We start from the raw sequence: 17087 nt of genomic DNA on the forward strand, positions 1-17087 counted from the left end.
ATGGTGGCCTGTTATTTTTAATCCTTCAGGCCTCCACAGAGCACCTTTCTTGTGCCAGACACCGTGCTAAGTCCTGGGTCTAACAGGGATACCCAAGATGGACAGCGTTGCTAAACTCAGGGAGGGCAAAGTCTGAATTTATTTTGTTAAATTGAATAGTGCTTTCCCGAAAGCAAAGGTAAGCTTACAGATCTTTCTACTTTTCCTAAGGCCCTGCTATGCCTTAATGCCATTAAAATGCAGACTTGGGCATGTTGAACCCTTTAGATTATTCATTTCTCAAGTGAATGTGCTAGAAGTTCGCTTGCAGCTCTAACATTGATTGTACAATTCTGTGATATCTGGGAAACGATAAATCTAAAAAGGAACTTCTGAAGGCCCAGAAGCCCCTCTTGTGACTTCTTAAAATAATGCTCCACATTCAGCTAATCCTTTGCGTGCCCCTCCCCGCCCTCCATTGTCAGGGATTTTGTGCTACTATTTTAAATCTCGGGTGACTCCCTGGACCTTGAGTTCCCTGAAGACCAGGTAACACAAACAATTCAGGTTTCTCCCCTGCCTAACAATCTCCAATCAAACATCACTTACACAGTGTCACTTATCCTGTTTCTGTTATTTGCATATTAGTTTTATTAGCTGACTTTTTGAGTGCTGTTGTTTGTCTCCCCCAACTAATAAGTCTCTGTGAGCCAGGGACAGTACCTATCTTACTCTCCAGAGTATCCCCGGTGCCCCAAAGAGTACCTGATCCATAGAAAATGCTTAATAAATGAAATGGTTTAATAATATGCCCCTTATATATTGTTGGGCATAAGATTTGTTCTCAACCAAATTTAGGTTTTTTTCCCTTCACCAAATAATCAAGGGTATATGTTTCCCTAGCAGTCACTTGACACCTCACTGTAAAACGCAAGACAAAATCAAACCAAACAGCCCCCCACTCAGGCTTAACTATTATATTACATATTATATTATGCTACTCAGTTGCTTCAAAAAATTGAGGGACTAGATTTTTATACTTGAGGTACATGAAGATTTTGAAATCAAGGCTTTGGGTCCAATGGGATCATTAAACAAGCATATTGAATAACCATTTTTTGAGAGAACTAAAGTAAATGCCCTTTTCTACAGACAACATTCAATGGATAGTTTGTCAAGTTCAGAGAATCAAACCATTGGGAGGGTAGCCATCTAGGTTTTCATCTGCCCAGGCTGGGAAAATGTCAATTTAGCCTCTTGCTCCAAGGACCACAGATGAATCTTCCAACAAGTGAGAAAAATGTATCCTCCTTTTTCTTTCCTTACATTGCCCCTCAAATTCTCCTTTGCCCCCAAATTCTTTGCTGTCTATAAAGATAGCATTTACAAATGAGAGTCCCATTAGGTTTCATGATACTTTACTTCTGTTTTCATCTAAAAGCCTTCTGATCTGTTCCCGTTATGAACCTCCCCAGTTTTTTTAGGGGCTGTATTGATCATATTCATGAGCCTTGGCAATTGACTAAGAACTGTTCTTTAAAGAAAAAGATAGGGGCTTCCCTGGTGGCGCAGTGGTTGCGAGTCCGCCTGCCAATGCAGGGGACGCAGGTTCGTGCCCCGGTTCGGGAAGATCCCACATGCCGCGGAGCGGCTGGGCCCGTGACCCATGGCTGCTGAGCCTGTGCGTCCGGAGCCTGTGCTCTGCAACGGGAGAGGCCACAACAGTGAGAGGCCCGCCTAGCACAAAAAAAAAAAAAAAGAAAAAGATAACAAGCATAGGCCAGTCAGAGAGGCAACCTGGTGCTCTCAGGGTCTCTTCCTGGCCTCCTGTGATTGCCCTGAATAATCTCTAAAAGTAGAGGTACCCTCGGTAGATGATGGTAGCAAAATGTCACACTGTCTCTGCAGATATGCAGGAAGAAAGGGAGGGAAAACCCTCTTCATTAATGATACCACATGAATTTGGTGTAGAGAAAAGAATGCCGTCATAACCTGTTTGACTTTTGTCATTCAATCAACTTTCTCTAACAGCTCCAGAACCTCACTTCCAGCCTGAGAACATGGAGGGTAACACAGCCACCTCACAGAATCCTTTCTTTCTATCTTGTAATCATATATACAAAGTTTTTCCATAACTTTCATATTACCAGAAAACCTGAATGAACGTTTAGTCCCAAGCTTTTCTACCCTATATCTTTTTAAAATATCCTTCTCTATACAATGATAAGGTCTTGATAAAGGGGCCCCTAGTGTGCAGTGCCACCCTGGACAAAGGAGTTTTAAAGCCATAGCAGAATGACCACTAGCTTGTCAGAAGTGTCAAGAGCCACTTGCCATGCGCAAGTGGTGCAGATGCTTAGTACCAAGTCGGTGGGTAAACTGCATTGTCATACCTCTGTGATTATATGCAAGTACACATGTATTAGTTCTCCAGAGAAAGAGAACCAATAGTATATGGGCAGAGAGAAAGAGAGAGAGAGGGAGAGAGAGAGATTGATCTTCAGTAATTGGCTCACAAGATTATGGAGGCTGTCAAATCCAAAATCTGCAGATCTGCAGGGTGGGTCAGCAGGCTGAAGACTCAGGGAATAGCAGTTGCTGTAGTTCAAGCCTGAAGGCTCTCGGCTGCCTGCAGAATTCCTTCTTGCTCGGGAGGAGGTCAGTTTTTGTTCTATTAAGGCTTTCAGCTGATTGGATGAGACCCACCAGCATTCTGGATGACAATCTGATTTACTCAAAGCCCGCTGATTAAAATGTTAATCTCACACAAGAAATACTCTCACAGAAACATCTAGAAGTGTTTGACCACATATCTGGAAACTGTGGCCCAGTCAAATTGATACATAAAATTAACTATCACAAGACCAGCCCTTGTCAATTTGGACCCATATGCATCTCCTTAAATCTCACTTAATCTCCATAAAAGGACAATGACAAGGTCATACTTCCACCTAAAATGATACAACTATCCTGCTTACAACCAAAAACCTACTAATCCTTTCCTTAGAAGAGGGTGCAAAGTCCTTGCAGAATGCCTACTGTTCTTCTTGCCCAAGAATTATTATTATATATATTAATTTAATTTATTATTATATAAATAATAAATAAATAAAATAATATTATTATATATATTATATATTATTATAATCCCATGCCTCCTTCCAAGCAAAATGAGCAGCCAGGTGCACTGCTCTTTTAAGTTCTGCACACGGAGAGGATTTTCCTTCACTACTGGCCTCCAGCTATGTCCCAGAAAGGGGGTGTCATATTGCAGCTGTCCACTTCTGTGATCATATCAGAGAACTCAGTGATTATATCAGTAACTCTGTGGTGTCATCCATCACATGAGGGTATGACACACAGCTTCATCTCACACAGAGATATGAACATGCAAGAACCCACAGACTTGATACTAAGCACTTGCATTTTTATTTCCTGAGGATTCTACATGTTCATTTGCTTTTTTCTTAGCGCTTGGTAGATTTGGGTATGTTTCATTATTTTTAGGACATTCCTGGTTGGCTTTAATATTTGGGTTCTGCCATTTTCTAGTCCTCCTACTCTTTTTAGCTAATAATTTACAACCTATTCTTAGTAACCCAATGAAAGTTAGGCACTGCATCAGTTTACCAAGCAAAACTTCAAAGAAAGATTACTGTGAAGCGTTCACTACTCTATCTGATAGCCACTTAATATATTTGAAAATATTGTGTAAAAGTATGGAAGGCATTGTCTTGCCACTAGACAATTTTTGTGTGAAATTCAGAGTGTCACCTAAAGCACATTTCATATTTCACACAGTGGCACCACAACTTGGCAACAATAGGAAGAAGCCAAATACCCCAGATGTCAGGATATGACACCTTAGGACTTCTGATGCCTAAAAAAGCCCTGCCTTTTTTTTGTGTGTGTGGTACGCGGGCCTCTCGCTGTTGTGGCCTCTCCCGTTGCAGAGCACAGGCTCCGGACGCGCAGGCTCAGCGGCCACGGCCCACGGGCCCAGCCGCTCCGCGGCACCTGGGATCTTCCCGGACCGGGGCACGAACCCGTATCCCCTGCATCGGCAGGCGGACTCTCAACCACTGCGCCACCAGGGAAGCCCCCTGACTTCTTAATATGCTACTTTGGGAGGTGTCCATTATGCCTCTGTTATTGGCTATTCTTAGAATTGCAGGAGCTACGGCAGCGATCCCATTTCCCCACAGCTTTTCTTGAAGTTTTAAAGCTCATTCCCAACTGTAAAGACCACCAATAACCTCACTGGTCTCGTCACCTCTAGCAACAACACCTTCAGCTGAGCAGGGATTTCAGGAATCTGTGCACATGTTTATAATTTTCTCATAACTTGAGACATTGAAGAGCAGGATTATTTTGTGCAACTGTCTTTCCTCACTTCCTAACATATGCTTTGCTCTGATCAATGGTCCATAAATATTGTGTGTATTCGATGAATAAATCTCTTTGCTGGGCCCACTGTAATTTCTCCTACTTATTTTTATTTTTCAGCTTAAAACCCTAAGATGAACATTAAAAGCTTCGATCTTTTGCTCAGATGACGCATTTCAGTGGGAGATGTTTATTCTAGACTAGTTAATAGGAATAAATTTATTTTTGTTTTTATTATTATTTCCTTGATCAGAACTTCTATGATTAGCCATTAGAGCCTAATTTTCTAAAAGCATATGGTCATGCCATCAGTCTTTTTGATAGTACTATTTGTTTCTGAGTTGGAATTATAGAATCCTTTTAACAAGATTAGCTGTCACACACACACACACACACACACACACACACACACACTGATGATTTAGTCAGAAGTTTCAGATATATTAACTACTTCTGTTATTTATGTTTCTTTTTTGTTTCATAATCACCATTTCACAAAAATATAAATGACAGCTAAAAGAATAAAAATAAACTTTTTTTAAGACCACAAGAAAATGACAGAGAAGAAACTAAACAGATGTGAGCAAAAGATAGGAATCATGAATAATACTTCCCTTTCTACACTAAATAAATATGGTCACTTAGAGAAGTTACTATAATGTTATTTGTTTATAAAACTCTTATGTTTAAAATAGCCTTGTAGGGCTTCCCTGGTGGCGCAGTGGTTGAGAATCCGCCTGCCGATGCAGGAGACACGGGTTCGTGCCCTGGTCCGGGAAGATCCCACATGCCGCGGAGCACCTAGGCCCGTGAGCCATGGCCGCTGAGCCTGCGCGTCCGGAGCCTGTGCTCCGCAACGGGAGAGGCCACAGCAGTGGGAGGCCCGCATACCGCAAAAAAAATATATAAATAAATAAAATAAAATAAAATAGCCTTGTATTCTATCCTCATTTAGAGCAAATGAATATTCCAAAGAAACAAGACTATTACTATCGTTAGTATCTACAATGATTCTATTTCACAATTCACAAACTATTGCTTAAAAATCTAAAGCCTTAGAATACAAACATAGATCATCATGAGAGACCTATCTGAAATTCATTCTTCAAATCATGTTGTTTATATATCTTTTAATGTACCAACATAAATACAGTTTGGCAAGTTCTATTTAACAACTCTTGAGTTTACCTTTTAAAAGCAAAAGCATTTTCTTTTTTCTCTTTACCACCTTGTAAATACTGTACTTTTATATCTACAAGCTGCTCTCGTAAGCATCACTGATGGCCCACTGCCTTCTGACTTTTCCTTTTATAATAGGAACAAATAACCAAAGAGCAGAAAGGAGCCCAATGTGCATAGTTTCTGTCTAAGCCCCACTTGCCACTCTTCTCTGCTTCCTTCTTTCTGTCTCTTTCCACTTTCCATATTCTTTTCTTAGGACTGTCATTATTTAAGATCAGCAGTTTCTGTAAGGTTGACAGGGACTTTGTAAGATTCCCCCAAGACAAGACTGCTATTCCTTTTCCATCTCTTTTCTTAAAACAGTATAGAGGGTTAGACGTAATATTACACACATTGTGTATATATATACTTTATATATAAAACACATTATATACCACATTAATATTATTAAAATATTAAAATTTTAATATTTGAAAAATACTAGAAAGTACATTTACATAAAGATGTCAGAGAGGAACAAATACACCAGCCATAGCTAAAGTACTTCCAGGAATAATAGTAAAAGTTTCTAACACAAGTAGTCTTGTAAGAACATGGTGCTGCTGGATCTAACATTGTCTTTCTTATAAGAGCCAATTCTTTTTCCTCACAGAGCAATTCTTTCTGATTTTCACAGCCTGCTTTCTGATCATCTATCTCACAATGAGACTGGGTGAGGGCATGTGTTTGGACCATTGTAGACCCATTGCCATCTCCCAAAATAACCCAACCACTACTCACTTTAGTTCTACTGTATTTTTGTGTCATGTGTGCGAAGGACAGGAGAGTTCACATCCAGCACGCTAAATGCTCCTTTTCTCTTTGTTTTAAAGTTTGAAACTATTGTATATATATATATGAAAGTTGGAGTTTTTATTTGAACAGCACTGACAGCCTCATTTCATGCTGTTTATATTATTGTGAACAGATTCTACCGATGTTAAAAGGATCTTAGGGGCTGTGAACGTGCCTACAGTATTCCTGATAAACATTTATTGAGCTTTCACTTTAATTTTTCACTGGACTGACCTCTACTTCCAGGGCTATCTCTACCATTGTCAACCAGTATCAATCGGTAAAGTTCTTTCTTAGACTATGTTCAAATATCCTCATGAACGTTTTATAAGGAATGGCTCTCCTGCGTGTTCTAAAGCCAGGCACATCAGTGATGCTAAGGACATACCAATAAGCAGAAATGAACATGTTCCTCTTTGTAACTTCCACAGTTTAGGGCATCTATGATAATAGCCAACACTGAATGATTATACTAAGTGGCAGACGCTATGTTTTAGTGCTTTTTATGCAATTTCTCAATTAATCCTCATCATGACTCTATGAAAACTGTTACAATACCCTTATACAGTCTTAGGATCTGAGGCTTAAAGAGATAAACATTGGTTATGTGATGCCACATAGCTAGTAATGGCAAAAACAGAATGCACAAGGACCTACTGTATAGCAGAGGGAACTATACTCAATATTATGTAATAATCTATAAGGGAAAAGAATCTGAAAAAGAATGTATATATATAAAACTGAATTGCTGTGCTATATACCTGAAAATTACATATCGTAAGTTACATATTGTAAATCTACTATACTTCAATAAAAAGAATTTTGAAAACCCAACAGAATGCAAGGGTAGCTTTTTCTGATACCAAAAGCTTTGCTTTTAAACATTAAAATAATCTGCCTCTCTATCTGTTTTAAAAACCAATCCCTTACATATCTGTAGGCAGCGATCATGATTTTAACTGGTATTTTCACTCCTTTATTCAAAGTTCACCTGTGTCTGTCCAGTTTGTCTACCTAAGCTTTCCAGTGAGACAACTGTTGCTTCCTTGTCCATAGAACCTAGCAGAGTACAGGGCAGAGAGAGATACACTGTATCTAATTTCTGTAAAACAAACCTTGTATCTACCTTAATTTCCTCCTCTTCCTAACTGCCTCACCCAATGGCAAGATCACAAGTCAGTTGGAATCTCCTCCTTGACTTACTGCTATTTCCCTAAGCACTTGTGTCCACATTCAAGCTACTTTCATTACAAAGCTCCCCTCTTACCTTTTTGAAGCGGTAGAAAGAGAACCAGAAGAGTTTCCAGGAGATTTGACTTTTCAGCTCTGTGTTTTAGAATTTATGACTAAATATTTAGCTCTGGGCAAAGCACTTAACTTCCTTTAAGTGTCCTCAGGGTTAACACCCATTTAGTTAATCCCTCAGGGTTTGATTGGAAAGATCAGATGAGACTAGGTATGGGTGAACAATTTGAAAACTCAAGTGTGTTACGTAATTTAATACCTATAAGAACAGTGCAGCTGAACTATTAATGTAAAATTTTCCTCTAAGTGCCAAAATTTTAATCAGCGGAAAGAGCTGACTGCCACGTGCTTCTGAGGAAAAAAGGTCAGAGTTCTCTGAGATACACCGTTCATTGAAGTCTGTTCCAAAGGTCCCAGCCCACCCTAAACCATTTTTTTTTCTAAATCCTCTTGCATTTTCTTTTTGTTGTCAATTTACACCTTCATAGAATAAAGGAGTTTCAGAGTAAGAAAGAATCTTAGAATCAATTGATTTCAATCAACTCTCACTTTACCAATGAGTTTGCTCAGGGCTCCCTGCCCTAAATTTTTTTTTTTTTTTTTTTTAATCTTAGAAAGTATATTGGGCTTCCCTGGTGGCGCAGTGGTTGAGAGTCTGCCTGCTGATGCAGGGAACACAGGTTCATGCCCTGGTCCGGGAAGGTCCCACATGCCCCAGAGCGGCTAGGCCCGTGAGCCATGGCTGCTGAGCCTGTGCTCCGCAATGGGAGGGGCCGCAACAGTGAGAGGCCCGCATACCACACACACACACACACACACAAAGTATTTATTGAGATCTCTCTGTAAGTGAATCAAGTGGGTGTAAAGTGGCATAAACACAGCATTGAAAATCAGCTAAACCCCTTTATAAAAATAAAATTAAAAAAAAAGACAGTGCAAGAGAGAAATTCTTACAAAATTCGTTCAGGGGCTGTGATGCAACCTGGATTGACCACATCTAGACCCACAGCTGGATGAGACATAAGGCTGGACACTCTTGGGGCTGAGAGGATTGGTGAGGTTGGGTGAGCAAATGCAGACCCTTTAAAGTAATACTGCATGGTACCCATTCCATGGGTACCATGGGTACAGATTTGGGTTCCAAATCTCCAGGTTCAGGGGAACCTTCCTACAGCTAAAACATGCATGGGAAACCCAGAGGATGGTACACCGTGTGATCGGGAAAGGTTTCTAAAACACACCTCATCTATTCATCTCCTGGTGATTCACTGCAGCCTAAATTTTAATTCTATTCTCAACTGTGGGCATCCTGGATTCACACAAACCTCCCTCTCACTAGGCTCCAACCCATCCGTCCCACCCCTCCCTTCCTAATCCCTCACTCTCTATCCTGCACCCACCCCTCTCTGTGGACCATTTCATCCCAGGGAAAGCCTGTTTTCATGTCATTGGCCTATTCTCCTTACTACATACAATTTTAAAATCGTAAATAATTTTTCTTCAAATTTTGTAAACTACGTTTATATTTGACCAGATAAAATATTTCTGATATTAAGGCAACGATCTAAAACCCTTTTTTCAAATGATACAAATGAACTTCTAGAAATAGACCCACAGACATAAAAAAACAAACTTATGGGGCTTCCCTGGTGGTGCAGTGGTTAAGAATTACCCTGCCAATGCAGGGGACAAGAGTTTGATCCCTGGTCAGGGAAATAAGATCCCGAATGTCCATCAGCGAGGCCAAAAAAAAAAAAAGAATGCTGGGGAATCAGAAAAATAAAATTATGAAAAAACTGCTAGTTTAGCTTTGAGTCAAACAGCAGAAATAACGAGTAATTTTGGTCATAATCAAGAGGAAGAGAAAGTTGTGAGTTTAACAAAGGGAGAAACAGACTTTGTTCCAACTGTAAAACTTAACTGACACAATGTGAGGGAGAGGGAGGGGGCTTCTCTGCGCTGAGCTGGATGAATCTATAGTCACACCTTTACACATTCACACACTAGGCAGCAGGACCATCATGCGGACCGGATTTGATAATGTTTTTGCTATCACACTTAAATGCTAGATGCGTGTGACTCTAAGTAACTTTAAACAGAAAAGTTTTGAAATGACATTTTGCTACTCACCGGAATAAACTACCTGTCCTTGAACTGGGAACCCTCTAAACCGTTGTAAATGGTTAAAGTCTTGCAAAACTTAAGTGCTTTTCTGCTTTACGGACCATTGCTTAAGAATGCAATATTTTATCTAAATGAATAGGCGATGTCTAAGGTTCTTTCCAGTTTGAGGGTTTTATGTCCAGCCATATGTTTATTTTCAGGAGGCTTATCAGTGATGTGTATGGGGACTCAGATAACAGAAGACAATGAACGATGAGCTTCTTGGTTCAGAGAGAAGAGAAAAACAAAACGAAACAAAAAAAAACAAGTTATGGGTTCAGAAAAGTATGAAATAGTAAGAGTAATGACAAAATAAAATGTATTCTTCTTTCAATCCACAGATTGTAGACCTTATATATGGCGGGGGGATGAGTGTTCAGGTTTGTAGAAATGACATAATTCTTTCTCCAAGTAAAAAAGAGCTGTCATAAATTGACCATTAACTATATGCTAGACAGAGTTCTAAGTACCTTTACCCGAATCATCTCCTTTAGCCCTCACAAAACTATGATCTATTATAATATTCCATTTTTGCACGTGAAAGAAATGGAAGCACAGAAAGGGGAAATCATTCCTGCAAAGTCACACAGGTAATAAGCATAGAACTTGGTGGCAAACTCAGGCGACCTCACTCAAGAGCTCACAGCACTAGTCACAGCAGAAAGTAGTGTTGAGCAGTTTCCTGCTGCTCCACGCGTGGCTCACTGGGAGGCATGGCCAGATGGTCTGCTGGTCAGCACTGATGTGAGTCCAGTTGGCTGAAAGAGATGCGGTTCAGAAAACTGAGGATGATTGTGGCTTCCTGATCTAAGATGGAGGGAATAAACACCAAGTTTGATCTGAAAGCTCTGAGAGGTAGAAGTAGGGGAAGTCAGAAGCAGCCAGGAGCGCAGAGTTCTTATGATCTCGCCCCTGTTCTTTGCAAAGCCTACCTCCATCTCTGTTCCCATGGGTGGCATTATGCGATATTTGGAATTTCTCACTGTGGGTAAGGTGGCTTTCATTACTGAGATAGCTACCTTTTTTAGTTAAGACCTGAGTAATGAGATCCGTCTACTTAAGAGATCTTCTTGTATCCACAGATTTTTACCAAATGGTTTATCTCTAACAGCAAGAGGCAAAGTCTACACTGGCCAACAAGTATCAGATGGAAAGTTTCTGTGTAAGCAGATTGTGTTTAACTTTTCTCACTTTTTTTTTTTTGGCAGGGTGAGGGGGTTAGATAATTCCATATCTTGAGGAATGAAACAACAGTTTTCTGGATATTAAATATGAGAGTGTTTTGCTTTTTAAGAAAAAAAATCTAGAAGTTAGATTTTCTCCACTTTGAAAGATCTATGGAATTAAGTCCTCCCTCTCCTTATGTTAACACAATGATTTAATTTTATGTATTCTCTGAAACACTGAAATATTTCTGTAGTCCATATGTTTTCAAACTATGCATCTTTTCATTTCTACATTTGGTACAAAAATTACTGCTCCCATATAAATATGAATATACCTCTTTATATTGATTTCTACATCCCCAGAAATTTGGGCTGAATTTTAAAATGTGATGAATCATTAAAAAATCTAAAGAAATAATGATAATCCTGAAAATATAAGGGAAAATTTAGTTTTCCTTCTGGAAAAAAATTTGCACAATAATGAATCTTCCTCTTTAACTTTTGCTTGAAAGAAATCTAGACATTTTGAACATCCCAAGGATAGAGTTGCATTTTGTTAAAAAGTGACTTCAAGTAAGAGCCCAGGGCGAACATCAAGGAGCTACACTTTCCTACCTGGCAAAACAGGTGCCCAGTTAAAATCATGGCCCTTGCAAAAGAAACCTCATTGTTTAACTGCATTATCTGACTTCCTCTAAGTAAAGGCCATTATCTGTGTTGCCAATAATAGTACCTGGAAAAACACACATTCTGAAAGTGTGAGGAAACTCATCCTACCTTGAAATTCTCATTTAAGAGGATGTTACAGGCTACTGAAGGACCAGCAATTGAAAAACAAAGGTGTGCCAGAACAAACAAATCAGGTTTTAAGGCCTAAAAACAAAGATAATAGGAAAGAGCCTAAACTTGTGCAGCCTGTTTGCTTATTGTCAGAACAAATGCTGGGAATTCACAAGAGAGTCCAGTCCAATGAAATCAAGTTTGGGTGGGAGGATTATGGGTGGTTAATTTTCCATTTCTTTCCTATGATGAACATATGCTACTTTCATATTATGTTTTTTAAAAAAGCTTTTAAAAAATTACTTTTCGGGCTTCCCTGGGGGCGCAGTGGTTGAGAGTCTGCCTGCCGATGCAGGGAACACGGGTTCGTGCCCCGGTCCGGTAAGATCCCACATGCCGCGGAGCGGCTGGGCCTGTGAGCCATGGCCGCTGAGCCTGCGCGTCCGGACCCTGTGCTCCGCAGCGGGAGAGGCCGCAACAGTGAGAGGCCCACGTACAGCAAAAAAAAAAAAAAAAAAAAAAAAAAAATGATGGGTGTGAAAATCTAGGTAATCCCACCAGATTTCAGGGTGAGCTAACCCTCAGTAATTCCCTACTTCAAAACAAAAGATTTTTAAATTTAACTTCTATTTCTATTAAGCAATCTTGACTAGTTACCTCCAATATTGAACTCTACTTAAACAGTGTATCGAGACTGTACATTAGATTAAATAAGTAAAATACTCTCTGATGATGGCTGGCTTTGAATGTAAATAATCCATTCACTGAAATATATTTGCTGGAGGAAAAGATGGAACCATTTTATCACAATTATTTCAGGAACTGGGAAAAGTTACCCTAATAAAATTCATACTATGACTAGAATATTGTCTTTGTAAGCAATCCATTTGCAGGCTTATAAATTTGCATGTTGCAGAAGGCTGTGGAGTTGCTTTAGCTTGTGTTTACACTTAACAGAATTGAAGGTATCTAGGAGAAGTTTTAGTTGGGGTGCTGATGTCCTGATGAAGAAAGGGCATGCTGCAGTGTAGAAACTACAGCAGAAACAATTGCATCCCTCAGATTCAAATTCTAAGAAAACTACTAATAGACTAGAAGAATGTTTAACTTCCTAAACCTCAGAGTTCTACATCTTAAAGAACATTGGGCTTCCCTGGTGGCGCAGTGGTTGAGAATCCGCCTGCTGATGCAGGAAACACGGGTTCGTGCCCTGGTCCGGGAAGATCCCACATGCCGCGGAGCAACTAAGCCCGTGAGCCATGGCCGCTAGGCCTGCGCGTCCGGAGCCTGTGCTCCGCAACGGGAGAGGCCACAACAGTGAGAGGCCCGCATAACGCAAAAAAAAAAAAAAAAAAAAAAAAAAGAACATTGATTCTATTCTAGACACACCATAGTCAAACTGATAAAAAACAAAGATTAAAAAAAAAGAATTAAAGCACCCAATGAAAGACAACATATTACATTCAGGGTAACAATAATTTAAATCATCACTGACTTCTCATCAGAAACTATAGAGACAAGAAGATCACAGACCAGCATCTTTAAAGCGGTAAAAGAAAAAAAAAAAAGTCATCAACTTAGAATTTTATATCTAGAAAAAAAATCCTTCAAGAATTAAATAAAAATATTTTCATTTATAAAGCCATATCATAAAGATAAAAGAAAACTGAGAGATGTCATTGCCAGAGAATCGCTGCATTATGAGAAACACTAGAAGAAGTTTTTCCAGGCTAAAAGGAAATGATTTCTGAGGAAAACTGGATTTTCAAGAAGAGATGAAGAACATCATAAATGGTAAACATCTCAGAAAATGCAAAGGATGGTTTTCCTTTAAATACATTATACCATTGGTTTAATTTCATATGTAGAAGTGATATATATAACCATAATGTAAAGCATGGGAGGAGTAGTGGGATAAATTGACCTATACTGTTTGAAGTTTTCTATAATGGTCTGTGAAAACTTACTTATTAATTGTAGTCCTTAAAGTCACCACTAAGCCAATAGATAAATTAATATTGAATTCTAAAACATACTCAAATAATTCTAGAGAAGTCATAAAAGGAAGAACAGCAAATGAAGAGAAGGGTCATGAGGAAAACAAATACCAAGATGGTATAGTTATATCTAACAATTACATTAAGTGTAATTTGTCTAGACATTCCAAGCAAAAGCAGAGATTGTCAGATAGTCTTTAAAAGGAAAACCTAACTATATGAGGTCTATATGACAAGCATTTTAACTATAAGACACAGGTAGGTTGAAAGTAAATGGATAGAAAAGATATATCATGTGAAGAGTAGGTGTCAGAAGGCTGGCTAGGTTATATTAATATCAGAAAAAGAAAAAAAGACTTCAAATGAAGACTTTTACCAGAGATATAGAGGAACACAATTCATCAAGAACTTACAACAATTATAAGAGTGTATGTGCTTAATATCAGAGCTTCAAAATATATAAAGTAAAAATTGACTGAATTTTAAAAAGCAAAAGATAATTCTACCACCATAGGTGGAGATTTTAATACCCATGTCTCAGTCATTGACTGACCAACTACCTCTCCCCACCAAAGCACTAAACATAGACCTTAGTCTAGGAATTGATTATTGGAGAGGATCTTTATTAAGTGAGCCGCTACTACAAAAGGGATACTATCTTCATAACCCCATTGAAGATACAATAAAATTTTTTTAAAAGTTTTTAAGATGAGTAGATCCAGAGCATTCCTATTCCTATTTCTGTACATGTTCTGCAGTAGTTTTTCTTGTAACACAGTTTCTCCAGCTCCAAAAAGTACCTAAGCAGCATTTTCTGGATCTGGCCTGTACAGATTCCCTTCTAATTCCATTCTCTTTGCATAACTTTAAGAATCATTGATTTATTTATTTTTAAACATCTTTATTGGAGTATAATCGCTTTACAATGGTGTGTTAGTTTCTGCTGTATAACAAAGTGAATCAGCTCTACATATACATATATCCCCATATCTCCTCCCTCTTGCGTCTCTCTAGACATGCAAATCAAAACTACAATGAGGTATCACCTCACACCGGTCAGCATGGTCATCAACAAAAACTTTACAAGCAATAAATGCTGGAGAGGGTGTGGAGAAAAGGGAACCCTCTTGCGCTGTTGGTGGGAATGTAAATTGATATGGCCACTATGGAGAACGGTATGGAAGTTCCTTAAAAAACTAAAAAAAAAAAAAAAAATCATGTTTTAATTGTTATGTTTTGTTCTACATGGCTCCTTCACAGCATACGTGCTGTAGATCTTAATAGTAGTATTAGCCGGTGGACAGCTTGTTTATTTTGTGGCTGTACTACTAATGGATCACAATGATGGCATAAATAGGCCCGTTCACTTCCATGTTTCTTCATCTTTCTTCAAAAGGCATAAAACAAGACAGAACAATTTTTTTGACAGATGAAATTGATAATAAGTTTACTGTGAGCCTGGTCTTTGAATAAAAGGCAGCAGAGTGTTTTTCCCTCTCCAAGCCCTCCTGCTTCTGCTAATAGGCATAGTCTCTGACTCTCTTTCATAAAGAAAAGATTAAAGCACCAATTTAGCTTGTGCTGCTTCTCAGAGGAGAGCTGCTTCTTCCTAGGAAGAGTGATACAGAGCTGAGCAGTGCAGGTTCTCCATCCCCCTCCCAGTCCTGACGTTCTCTGCTCATGAACTTTGGATGTCAGCTACCCTCTTTCAGCATCTGATCTCATCTCTCACATGTGCTCCTCTATTTCATAGGGTTGGCCCAAACACTAAATAAGGTTTTTGTGAACACACTGAGATCTATACAAATAAACAAACCGTGAGGCCTAATACAAATATTAGGTAACACCACAATTCTCCACTTAATTAGACCCTATTTAATTAGAGAAGGTGAAAGCTCTAGAATCACCCTCTTAATTATTTTGTTTCTTTTACTGAACCTTCTCTTCTCAATTCTAGTGTCTTTACTTGGTGTCATTAGGCCTCATGGTTCAATGCGTTTGTGGAAAAGAATGAAAAGATGCTATGTCTTCAGTTTCCTATAAAAAACATACCTACCCTTGGTCCGAGTATAATTTATAATTACACACCTGAAGCATATTCTCTGATCTCAGAAAGTAGCATTCCTCTGATTCTGATTAGATTTCTACTTCCGGATTGATAGTGCAAGTCATGTCATGCTTGCCCTCCCCTGAGTATTTGGAATATGACTCACCTTAGGGTTTTTAATCCCTTCCCTCCCTTGGAAGAGACATTTGGATCAGTATATTTGCCCACTTTATCTTATTTCCCTGTCCTCCACTCCAGGAAATAGACTCATTGCTTTGTTCCCCCAACACTTGAATATACTTCACAATTCGTCAAGCTGTACTTAATGGTATACATGCTTCAGAAATTGAAAACGAAGATAAAATAAAGGGACTTATAAAAAAGTGATTGTGAAGTACATTCAAGTGTTGGACGATGTATAAAGAAACAAACAGGCAAAACCAAAAATTTCCCCTAAACCTTGCCTTTGTGTGGGGCTTTACTGCCACATGCTTTCTATATATCCCAGGGCCAGAATGTATTTTTCCAATAATACCTGAGTCATCATTAGTCCAGAAGTTTCTTGGGTCAGGCTTGGACAGGATGTTGGCATGATTACATGGCTCTTTCACCTTGAAAACAAAAGGAGAAAAGAAACGATGTGGAAAAATGGCTTCACTGTTTCCATTGTTTCAGGCCTACAGTTCTACAGAAAAGATTCCAAGGCTGAAACTAGAACATAAAGTGTATCTGTGACCTGATGAGGGTGATCAACCATGCCTGCTTTGTCCGGGACTATGCTGGTAGTGTCACTGAAAGCCCCATATCCTGGGAAACCCTTCAGTCCTGGGCAAACTGGGATGGATAGTGATCCTATGCCTGATGTGGTTTCACTGCCAGGGCTCATGGGGGCTGGAGTTCAGCCTCCTACTTGCTCCCTCTTTCTGTGCCTTTTGCATAACACAAACTGCACAGCTGGATACAGAGGCCCTGCATGATTAGCAAGCGTTTTCATGTAAGAATATCCACCACATAGAAAGCATTTTGGGGAATTCCCTGGTGGTCCAGTGGTTAGGAATCCGCACTTCCACTGCAGGGGGCATGGGTTCCATCTCTGTCCGGGGAACTAAGTCAGGGAGCTAAGATCCCGCATGCTGTGTGGCATGGGCAAAAAAACTAAAAATAATAAAATAAAAAGTATTTTGAACTTCTACATAGCCGAGATGGTACTTTTAGTATATATGCTTGGGGAAACACATAATCAGAAAGAGCTACTTTTAATTCAGTTGCACTTTAGTATGAATTCTTATTTTATAATTATAACAGAAT

General features: G+C 39.2%; 1 protein-coding gene across 1 annotated transcript in view; it reads right to left on the reverse strand.

Annotated features, from left to right (window-relative positions):
* The window catches only part of SGK1 (serum/glucocorticoid regulated kinase 1), a 116543-nt gene that overhangs the window by 15661 nt on the left and 83795 nt on the right, over window positions 1–17087 (reverse strand). The window contains exon 3 of the mRNA XM_067010845.1: window positions 16315–16390. Coding sequence (XP_066866946.1) covers window positions 16315–16390 — 76 coding nt within the window. The remainder of the gene's footprint in view (window positions 1–16314; window positions 16391–17087) is intronic.

The sequence above is a fragment of the Kogia breviceps genome, chromosome 13 (assembly GCF_026419965.1).
Source record: "Kogia breviceps isolate mKogBre1 chromosome 13, mKogBre1 haplotype 1, whole genome shotgun sequence".
NCBI lineage: Eukaryota > Metazoa > Chordata > Mammalia > Artiodactyla > Physeteridae > Kogia > Kogia breviceps.